Below are 11,860 nucleotides of genomic sequence, written 5' to 3'. Positions count from 1 at the left end.
CAAAGACCAAATGAATCAACTTTGGTCATTAGATGTTATTCTGAATATACGTGTATGTTATTCAGTTGTATAATTAACAGTGAAAAGATCTTTCTGGCCCCTGAAGGAGGCATCCATCTACAGTACATCTGTTCTGGCCTGTACTATTTGCCTTTAGTAAGTTGATGAAAAGTAAATAAAAAATTCATGGTAGTGTAGAAGGTATCAAGAAATAACAGAAGAGTATATAGTTGCTAACATCAATTGATACATCAAAAGCTTATTTTGCTCCTAATTTCAACATGGCTAATTAAATCAATTACCAAACAGCCTAAAATTCTTCCTCCTGTTTCCATCCTCAGACATCCTGCAAAAAGATAAGCAGTCCAAATAAGCAAGCCCTGAATGAATGTAGTGGTCAGCACCCACAAATTAGTTAATGGGTAAAGAATTAAATGAAAGCAAAATACAGTCCTTTAGAAAACATTTTTATTTTCTTGGCACACAGACATGAAAATGACATCTGCCCACTAGATGGAGCAGTTGAAGACATATCAGAAATGGATTACAATTCGCTAGGTTATAATGTTCACAGATATGAAGACAGGTCTCATGTTTCCTCAGTTATCTTTGAAACTTATAAAATTATCACAACATACTGGTTTAAGTGGCAAACTTACTTCTCAAGTTAGAGTAAGGCTGATTTCGATTGTGAAGAACCAAGGCATGAGCCATTGTCGAAAGTAATATAATGGTACCTCATCCAACATCACTCAGGAATGAAGCATTCTGTTTAATAAATGCTCTTTAGTCACATGACATTTACTCCTCTAAAATCTGTAACTGTTATTTTAACTACCTTTGATGAAATAATGTGTAACATGCCTTCTTAAACTTTAAACTAGACCATGCAGATATAATAATGTTCTTTCATTAATTTTCCTTATTAGGAATAAGAACCGCTTAATTTCCTAGTGCAACGCGATATCCTAAAAAATTACTGAGGTGGGTATTTGCCCTACTATAGATAACCCAATATGGCTATGTTTTAAAAATTCTCAACTTGTTATTTATTATTTATTTATCACATTTAACTATGAACTATTACTCCTTGCTTTCATTACATCTGCTGGTTCCCAGTTACTTTTCTTCCTACCTTTAATGTAGAAGTTACAGTACAGCAACATAACTACATAAACCTTTGCTGACTAATGCTTCTTTCTCTCAACGAAGCTCATTCCTTTTAACCCACAGGGTATAGACGCTTATACATTGAGCACTGAAGGAGGGGAAACTTGAAAACCAGTGTGCTTATAGATAGCAGTCAGATTATCACCACAACTGTCCTTAAGTCTGTAGGATTTAATTGGCTTTGGGTTGGGAAACTAGAAAAGTAAGCTGGTTCAAACTGTTTCTAAAGCAGGGTCAGCTCTGAGGAAGTGTGTGCAGGCAATCTTACAGGAAATTGCATGAGTTTTTGAGCCTGGGCATTTGATATCGGAAGCATTTGTATATTTTTCCTACCCAGAAATTTTAGTTTACTTGTTTTTCTTCTTTATTTTTATTTCTTATTGACAGTTAAGGTGTTTTGGTTTGTGACCTTTAACTGAGAAAAGTGTTATGTACCATTATTTTATTAACTATAAATATATCACGATAATTATAGTTAATTTATACGGAACTATAAATATACCACTGAATAATATTAAATAGTAATGAAAAGATTTTTGCAACTATTTTCTTTCAACTGAAAGTACAATAATCTAATTTGTTTCCTTGAGACAAAAATAGTAGAAAAATTCCATCTAGAAAATAAGTACTGTTCAAAAATGTTAACTCATAAACGTTAAAACTTTTTCCTTTTATGACTTTTTCAGATTTGAGGTATGTTAATGTAAAAACATTTTAAAATGATTTTATAGAATTCAAGATAACTACTGAATTCATATCTATATGTTTATTATGTTAAAATTGTTCTCAATGCTGAATTTGTCAATGTAGGTTTTAGTTAATAGGAAACCAGTATCTACCGTGATCTATCAAGACTTTTATGCGAACTAAAAATAATTTTTAGAAAATTAATATAGCTTTTTTCTTTAAAATTGTCATAAATATGTCCAACAATTTGCATTGTGAAAACATAAACCATTTCATAGTAGGAAACTGGAACTCAAAGCTAATATTATAAAACTGTTTTTAGGAAATAAATTCCTAATGCTTGTGTTTTTTCCCCAAATATCTTATGCATCATTAGCACAAGTAAATTATGTCAAAAATATTATGGCATTCATTATATTAAAAAGATATTACTATATTAGTGAAAAAAATAAAAGCACATTATGAACATCTGTGCTCCATTTTTGAACATATATTAAGGTGGACACTTCCATGATTCAACATCCATTTAATATCGAATGAGGTGTGGAAGATGTTAGGAACAATATAGTAAAAGGTGAGAACATTAACCACAGCCTATTCAGTATGTATTGTTACTGAATAAAATATATACCATAATTTAAAGATACTTTTCCATTTCTTTCATTATTACACTCTCATACTTCATTTTTGCTTATGTACAACAGATGATTACATAATTTTTCTTTTTCAAACTCTGGATTTCAAACTCTATTTCTAGGTATTTGAAGAATACTTCCTGAATTCAAAATAAAAAACATTCTATTGGTAATGATAATTTTTCTTTCTGATTCAAATCAAAAGCTACATCTGTACATTAAAAAAAAACAAAATGCTTTTTAAAAGTCTTACCTAATTGAGCATCAATATTATACGAACGAGATTTTTAAAATGACTCGAGCCTGTGTATAGAAAGCATTTACATTATATTATGAACTTGCATTCGACAATACAAATGATTGCATACTTAATATATATCCATGAATCAACTATAAGTCATAGAGTGTTTCAAGAACAGTAGCAATTGACCAGGCTTGTGTTTCACAGCTGAAAGGACAGTATTGGCCATTCTCATTAGTCAGTTCTGGAAGTCCTTTCCAAGGGGATCTTAAAGAAAGAAAAGACATTTTATGAGATATCATCCAATACACATCTTGTTTGGATTAACAAAATAGGCAAACACCTCGTACTTTTGCCTTCTAGCATAAAAAACAATCATATATAGTCATTTGCTACAAAATAAAACAGGATATCCTAAATATGTATTATGAAGAATTTAGGCTGAAATTATTCTTTGATATTCAATCTTTGGGGTTTAAGACTTCCAAATACAAAGAAATGCCTTTATGTATTAAAAACATAGAAGAAATTATCATTTCAAGCAATACGTAAATACAGAGAAAAATATCCTCTCAGGCCTAATTTTATTCCTTTTGGAGTAAGTTTATGTGACTCAAATTGTAATTATGTAGATGTATTATGTTTGATTTGACAAAATTGTAAAATTAATATGAAACAATGAAGAAACATTGAGAACTATGATTAGGAAAAAAATGCCAATTAAAAGCAACTTGAATTTCTATACTAATTTCTCATCTACTGAATAATAATACAGTTAGTATTTATTATGCATTTATTATATTCTAATACTAAGTGCTTTATATTCATTATCTGATTCAATGCTCACAGCAACCCTATAAGGTATGTATCATAATCATTCCTTTTTACAGAACAGGTAAGAGACGTTTATAGAGGCTCATAACTTATTCCAGGTCTCATTATCACAACACAGCATTATTATCATATCAAATCTACTCAATTTCAATGTAGTCCCTAAAATATGAAATATAAATTAAAAAAATAGAGAATTCTGTAATGTTTCATTTTTTAAGTTGGGTTGTGAGAACATTTATTTCATTATTATACTTTGTAACTCATGGCTATGTTACCTATACTCTTCTGTAGGTATTAAACATTTCGTAATAAAAATGGAAAAAAATAATTACATTAGGTAAATATGGAGATATTTTGGATAATGACTAATAAAGTCACGTGTTACTTAATGAGGAGGATACATTCTGAGAGATGCATTGTTAGGCAGTTTTGTTGTTGTGCGAACATCAGAGGGCATATCTGCACAAACCTAGATGGCACAGCCTACTACACACCTAGGCTATATAGTACTAATCTCATGGGACCACTGTCGTATATGTAGCCTGTTGTTGACCGAAACATCATTATGCAGTGCATGACTGTAACTAACATCAGCTAGGTATCATATTTAAAAAGCTGTTGTAGAGACATGGGAAATAAGAAAACTTTGCTTCTAAGTATTCAAGCTACTTCAGAGTAAAATGCCAAATTACTGAAGTTGGGTAGCTGGGTATCTGTAATGGCTTAAATATCTCAAAATTCATATGTTGAAGTCCTAACCCTCAGTACCTCAGAATGTGCACTTATTTGGATATAGGGTTATTACAGATGTAATTAGTTAAGATGAGGTCATACTGATATGAGGTGGGCCCCTAATACAATATGACTGGAGTCCTTACAAAACAGGGAAATAAATTTGGAGAAAGACTTACACACAGGGAAAACGCCAATGTGAAGACTGGAATTATGCTGCCACAAGCCAAGGAATTAGCAGAAGCTAGGAGAGAGGGCTGAAAGAGAGCCTTCCCTGGCCCCTTCACAGGTAGCATGGCCCTGCTGGCACCTTGATTTCAGATTCTGGCCTCCAGAACTATGAGATGATAAAGTTCTGCTGTCTAAGCCACTCAGTTTATGGTGCTTTGTTATGGCAGTCCTAGCAAACTATGCAATACTGAAATGAAGAAACAAAACAAGTTTATAGAACCACTAATAGGGTGCTCATAATCAGATGTGGAACTAGAACATGGAACATATCCATCCTGATATAAAGAAGTCTCCTTTCCCTTCCTTTCTGAAAAACTCATTCCTTAAGTCATAAAGTGGGACAAAGAAGGTCAGTGACCACAGTTGGGGAGGAGAGGAGAGAAGGGTAGCAGGAGCAGCACAGGACAGGATGTCAGAGCCTGAGGGGTATGAGGAAGGAGTTCACACCAAACCACATCAAGCGGGGGTAGGGAGGGGTAGCCGAGAGCCCAGGTGTTCAGGGAATCCACACATAAGAGTGGCCTAGTGTGGGGCTGTCAGGCTCAAGCAGGGTGAAGAGGGCATCTGTGTCTTGGGGCATGCCAGCATTCAGTGTCAGAGCCAGACAGGGTGAGCTGAGTCCACGTGGTAGAGACGGCAGAGAGTAAGGAGTTACTTAGTGTTGGAAAAGAGAATTACAAATACGAAAAGGGAGAAAAACAGAATTAAATACTGAGTGGAGCTGGTGTGAATACAGGTTTTCAATACATAGAGATAGATACATAAAGATATAAAAATACGTGTATATATGTGTATACATATTATATATATACTTCCTAGCTCTATCTACTGGAAGACACACTAACAATGATTCTCCAGGGGCAAAGAATACACCAAGTGTCCAGATCTGGGCTTTTAAATAACATTCTTCACTAAAAAGAATCAGGGCTCTTTAGAGAATTGCCCAGTTCGAAGGCTGGGGCAGGGAAAGTAAAAGATGAGCCTAGAACATCTTAATGGGCCAGAAAGCAAGAAAGGACTTCCACTTCTGACAAACATGGAATAGCATGGACATAATTTTCCTCCTTCCAAAACTAATCAAAGAACTTAATAAAGTATACAAAGCAATAATTTTCAAGACCTTGGACATTAGGCAACAGAGAACAGCGATCCCTGAGAAATGAGAAAAAAAATGAAGTAAGTCCTTTGATTACCATACCTTACTGTCTTGAGGGAGTTTCCAAGATTTGGCACAGGGAGGGAAACCCAGCTGGAGCTTAGCAGATTTCTTAAATTGAAGAGATGGAACTGAGAGTCCAGGAAGACCAAGGTAGCTAGAATTTTCAAGACAGACTACTAGAAAGGAGAGAACTGCACAAAGAGAGAACTCTGAAGATATGCAGAGGGTCCCAATCAAGTATCTGCAGCATACAGATCAGTGAATACACAAGAGGAAACTAACCAAGGATGGGGAAAGAACCACTCAAAAGGATTAGATGAAGGAGTACCTGACAGTCACGCAGGGTCAGGAAAGTACTTATTCCCACCAGCCAGATTTGAAAACTTCTTAATTTCAGGAAAATGGGGTAGAAAACTCAGATGGGTCTTGATTCAATAGGTGAAGAACAATGAGTCCTAGACTAATCATTGTTCCAGTCAGACCCAACAAAGCTTAAAAGACCAGGAAGGATCAAACTGTTTCCAAATAATTTAACTGCGTTCCAAAACAAAGCTCAAGAACATTTACAGAAATACAAAAAAATCCAATAGCCAACAAGATAAAATTCATACCTGGCATCCAATAAAACACTAGCAGGCAAAGAGTAGGATAACAGGACCCATAGTAAGAGAATAATCACAAGTGAAACTGACCCAGAAATCAATTAGCAGACAAAGACCTTAAAATAGTTACTGTAACTGTATTCCATATGTTCAAAATTAGCAGAGACGTGGAAGATATAAAAAAGACCCAAATTAAATTTCAAGAGATAAAAACTACAATGTATAAAATGAAAAATACACTGAATGGAATTAATGGCAGTTTAGATGTAAGGATGAGAGCAGATTTCTTGTCATAAAATGCAACAACTTTAAAGTACTGAAAGAAATAAACTTGTCAACCTTTAATTCTATACACAACAAAAATATCTTTCAAAAATGAAGGCAAAATAAAGAATTTTCTGACATACAAGAGCTTAAAGAATTCATCAGGAGCAGGTCTGCACTACAAGACACAACAGAGGAAGTCCTTAGGCAGAAGAAAATGATACCAGATGAAAATATGGATATTCACGAAGAGATGAAGAGCACTGGAAATGGCAGCTATGTGAGTAATTGTATAAGAGTTTTTTCTATATTATTTAAATATCTTTGAAAGATAACTGCTTAAACAAAAATAAAAACAACGTAGTGTGGGGATTATAACATACGTAAAAGCAAAATAGATGACAATAATAGCACAAAAGCCTGGAGAGAAATGGAGCTACACTATTTTAAGGTTCTTATACTATACTTGAAGTGGTATATCACTGAAGGCAAACTATGATAAGTTAAAGATGTATACTATAAACCTATAGCAACCATTAAAAAAAACCAAAATAGGAATAGCTAATTAGCCAACAACGCAGATAAAATGTAATAAAAATATTCAATCCAAAAGAAGCAGGTTGGGGCCAGCCCCGTGGCCGAGTGGTTAAGTTCATGTGCTCTGCTTCGGCGGCCCAGGGTTTCACTGGTTTGGATCCTGGGCACAGACATGGCACCGCTCGTCAGGCCACGTTGAGGCGGCATCCCATGTGCCACAACTAGAGGGACCCACAACTAAAATATACAACTATGTACTGGGGGGATTTGAGGAGAGAAGGCAGAAAAAAATAAAGAAAAAGAAAAGAAGATTGGCAACAGTTGTTAGCTCAGGTGCCAATCTTTAAAGAAAAAAAACAAAAGAAGCAGGAAAAGAGGAAAAAGGTAACAAAGAACAGACAGGATAAACAGAAAACTACTAGATTTATACTTAACCATATAAATAATCACATTAAGCAAAAATGGTCTAAACATCCCAATTAAAAATTAGAGATTATGAGGCTGCATAAACAAGCAAGACCCAATTATATGCTGCTATGTACAAGAAACCCACTGTAAATTTAAAATACAAATAGGTTAAAAGTAAAAGGATGTAAAAATATATACCATGGTAACAACAAATCAAAAGAAATCTGGAGCACTTATATTAATATCAAACAAAGGGGCTGGCCCAGTGGCGCAGTGGTTAAGTGCACATGTCCTGCTTCAGTGGCCCAGGGTTTGCCGGTTCAGATCCTGGGTGCGGACATGGCACGGCTCATCAGGCCATGCTGCAGTAGGTGTTCCACATATAAAGTAGAGGATGATGGGCATGGATGTGCGCTCAGGGCCAGCCTTCCAGCAAAAAGAGGATTGGCAGCAGATGTTACCTCAGGGCTAATCTTTCTCAAAATAAAAAAAAACGAAAAAAACCTAAAGCTTTTGGAGCAAAGATATTGCCAGTGGTAAAGAAGGTCATTTCATAATGATCTAAAACGACCAATTCAAGAGAACATAACAACCTTAAATAGTTACACATCTAAAATTAAGATTTCAAAATACATGAAGCAAAAACTGATACAACTGCAAGGAGAAACAGACAATCTGTAATTACAGTAGGAGATGTCAACACTCCTCTGTAGGTAATTCATAGAACAAGTAGATAGAAAATCTGTAAGTACTTTGTACAACACTATCAACCAACTTGACCTAGTTGACATTTATAGAACACTCCACTCAATGATAGCAGAACATACAGTTTTTTCACTTGCAAACAGATTAGTGATCTAGACAGAATATATTCTGAGCCACAAACCAAGTATCAATATGTTTATAAGGATTAGAGTCATATAAAGTATATTACCTGACCACAATGGAATTAATTTTGAAACTAATAACAGAAACATCTCTGGAAAATTCTTAAATATTTGAAAACTATATAACACCTTTCTAAATAACCCATGGGTCAGAGAAGAAATCAAAGAGGAAAACACAAAGTATTTGCAACTGAATGAAAATAAAAACACCACATATCAGAATTTGTGGGGTACTGTTAATTTAGTCCTTAGTGGGAAATTCACAGCAGTAAGCACCTATATTAGAAAAGAAGAAAGGTCTTTACATCAATGATCTCCACTTCTACCTTAAAAAATTAGAAAAAGACAAACAAATTAAACCTAAAGTAAGCAGAAGAGAATAATAAAGATCAGAGTAGAAATCAATGAAATAAAACCCATAAAAAAATCAATGAAACCAAAATCTGGTTCTTCAAGAAAATCAATAAAATTGATAAACTTCTAGTCAGGCAGATCAGGAAAAAAAGAAAGAAAATATAGCTTCTTAATATCAAGAATGAGAATGTTGACATCACTACAGATTCCACAGATAATTTTAAAGAGTAATAATTCACTTTAGATGAAACCATTTCTTGAATTGTGACAAGTATTTTTGATCTATCTTTTCATTTAATCTTGAGAGCAAATAATGAGAAATTATTACTATTTTACAGATGAAGACATTTATTTCAAAGAGGTCAAGTAACTTGCTCAAAGTCACATGTAAAGTAAGTAGCAAGGACAAAGTCTGAAATCCAAATTGAACCCAAAGCTCACACTTGAAGCTAATGTTACCAAAAGTAGCTACAGGAAAGAGTAAGAAATAAAAGTGGAAAGGTAGTTTGAGAAAAACTTATGGAAACAAAGGAATTTGGATTTCATTCTGTAGCAGTGGAGACTTATTGAAGATTTTTTAAATGTAAGATTAAAATTGTGAGTTATATATCAACAAAATCTTGTTTGGGGTACTGTGACAAGATGGAGAGAGGAGAGACTGGAGGTATGGGGGCTGTTGCCTATTGCAGAGAAAACGTTATGAGTTACAAATTAGGCAGTGGCAATAGAAAGGAAGAAGGTGGGCTGTTAGAAGAAGGTATTGAGCTCGAATCAAGTCTTGACAGTGATATGGATGTTCTGAGAGGTAATGACGTAAAATTAAAAGGCACCTGGGCTATTTGAGTTTGCAGAGCACAAATAATGTTAACACTGTAACAGAAATGGGAATTATAGCAAGAAAAAATATGTGTGTGGGAGAAGATGAATGATGGCAGAAGGATATTCAAGGTAAGAAGTTTATCAGGTAGTTGAAAAGTAGAAGTGGAACTTATGAAAGAGTTCAAAATTACCTAAGAGTGAAGACATGAGATTAGATGAAATATAACAGGAGAAAACATAGATAGGAAAGAAAGGAAGATCAAGGACAGATTTTTGGAGAACTAACGTATTTAGGTACCAGGAAGAAAAGCCAGAAAAACAGTAAATAGAGCCAACAATGTAGTGGTTAAGAGTACAGCCTATGAAGCAGGATTGCCTGGAGCTCAGTAAGGACTCCACCATGTTACTTGCCATTTGACTTTATATAAATTACTCGACTTTCTTAGCTTTATTTATCAAATGGAGATAACTAATAATAGCTCATACCTGAGTTAGTATTCTGTCCATGTTACATGTTACTAATATATTAATCCTCAAAACAATCCCAGTGCATCTATTATACAAATGAGGAAACTGAGGCTTAGAGAAGTTAAGTAATTTGCCTATGATCACATAGCTAGTAAGTGGAGAAGTGAATAGTAACAATAATAGAATAATAATAATAGTAGTAGCTGTTTTATATAGTTTTTTGGATTAAATGAATAATGTTATATAAATGCATTTAGAGCAATGCCTGGAACATAGTTAAGTACTCAGTAATACTTGCTATTATTATTATAGTTGTTACTATTATGAGGTCAACCAGGGAAACCTAAGGCTATGGATGGCAAAAGGTTTTTCACGAAAAAAGGAGGCACCAATGTCAAATCCTGTAAACAAGTCAAAGAGAACTGAAAGGAGGTCATGGGATCTGGGAACCAGAAAGGATCTCGTTGAGTGGCTTCACCAGAGTGGTGACGGCAAAACAAAAGCCAGATTGCAGGTGGTATTGACTAGGTGGGTGGTCAGAAAGCAAAAGGAACCAGGAGGTCACTCCTGTAGGAAGTGTGCTGAAAAGAAAACAGAATGATAGGACAAGGCTTGAGGTAAGAACAGGATGAAGCGCCTTTATTTTAGGATGGGCTGACAAATATCTTTGCAGCTTAAGGGGGAAGGATCAAGTGGAACACCAAGAGAGGATAAGGTCATGGAAGAGGTGGGAGGGATGAGATCATGGTAGTATGATCCCTGCAACGTAAGACATTCTTCCTTCTCATGAACAGAAGGGAAGAAAGAGAAAACAAATGCAAATAATGAGAAATACTGTGGGGCAATAAAGGATGGAACATACGAATGTTCATACCACACAGACTCAGACTCAATCTCTAGATGAGGCAGAAGAAGCACAGCAGGGTTGGGGTTTTCTGTGACTACAGTTAAGCTAATGAAAACAGACTCTGACACAACATTCAAGGTGACAGATGGAAGCCTCTCATGTTCTTGTAATAAAGGAGATAAAATTTATGCTATTTACGCATAATTATTCTGAGCAATAAGGTGACATATATGTAGGTTTAATCTAGAATTTGGGAAATAAAGATAGCTTTTGACTTAATTTTTATCATCACATAACTATGACACTATTTATCTGCTAATAATTAGGACAAAGGAGGCAACAAATGGGTTTGAAATAAAAGTCAAAAGACCAACTCTGATATTTCAATGATAATGAAAGCATTTCTGAAAATTATTTATTGATATATCTTTAAATCAGTTAACACAAGAGGCCCAGCCTGAGTACTTTTAGTTTTTGTATTTATTGTGTGCTAACCATATCCAAAAATCAGTGAAATTTTAAAGATCAAAGACTATTCCACAAGCATAAATCACACAATATCAAGTCTTCAAATGAAAATAAATAACCTAAAATAATTAAAGGAAAGGGAAAATTACATCATAGAACTTGTGTTAGAGAGTAAAGCTTTCAAATTTCATTGGGGTACCTAGGGTATTCAGATATGACTTCTAAGGAAGTGTCATTTACCTAATATATAATAAACTGACTAAACACTAGTTATGGAAATTACATGCCCCTAACAGCTTACCTCTCAAGATGAACATAATGTCTGGAAAGGACGTTTTTAACCAAAAACATAGTCTTTGCATTAGTCTCTGGACCCATTAATTTGGAAAAATACAATTTTGCACGAAGAAAATATCCAGTGGGCCACAGCCACTCCTAAAAATGACAATTTAAAAGTAAAAAAAAAAAAAAGAGCTATGAATATCTAAAGTTATTTTAAAAATAACTTTAAATGAAA

General features: G+C 34.4%; 1 protein-coding gene across 1 annotated transcript in view; it reads right to left on the bottom strand.

Annotated features, from left to right (window-relative positions):
• Positions 1–451: 451 nt before the first annotated feature.
• Positions 452–11,860, bottom strand: part of AGL (amylo-alpha-1, 6-glucosidase, 4-alpha-glucanotransferase) — a 68,920-nt gene continuing 57,511 nt past the window's right edge. The window contains 2 exon segments of the mRNA XM_046645805.1: positions 452–3,000; positions 11,645–11,778. Coding sequence (XP_046501761.1) covers positions 2,883–3,000; positions 11,645–11,778 — 252 coding nt within the window. The 3' untranslated portion in view covers positions 452–2,882.

The sequence above is a fragment of the Equus quagga genome, chromosome 18 (assembly GCF_021613505.1).
Source record: "Equus quagga isolate Etosha38 chromosome 18, UCLA_HA_Equagga_1.0, whole genome shotgun sequence".
In the NCBI taxonomy this organism is placed as follows: domain Eukaryota; kingdom Metazoa; phylum Chordata; class Mammalia; order Perissodactyla; family Equidae; genus Equus; species Equus quagga.
The sequence above is the reverse complement of the archived record's forward strand: the minus strand, read 5'-3'. Positions and strand labels throughout refer to the sequence as shown.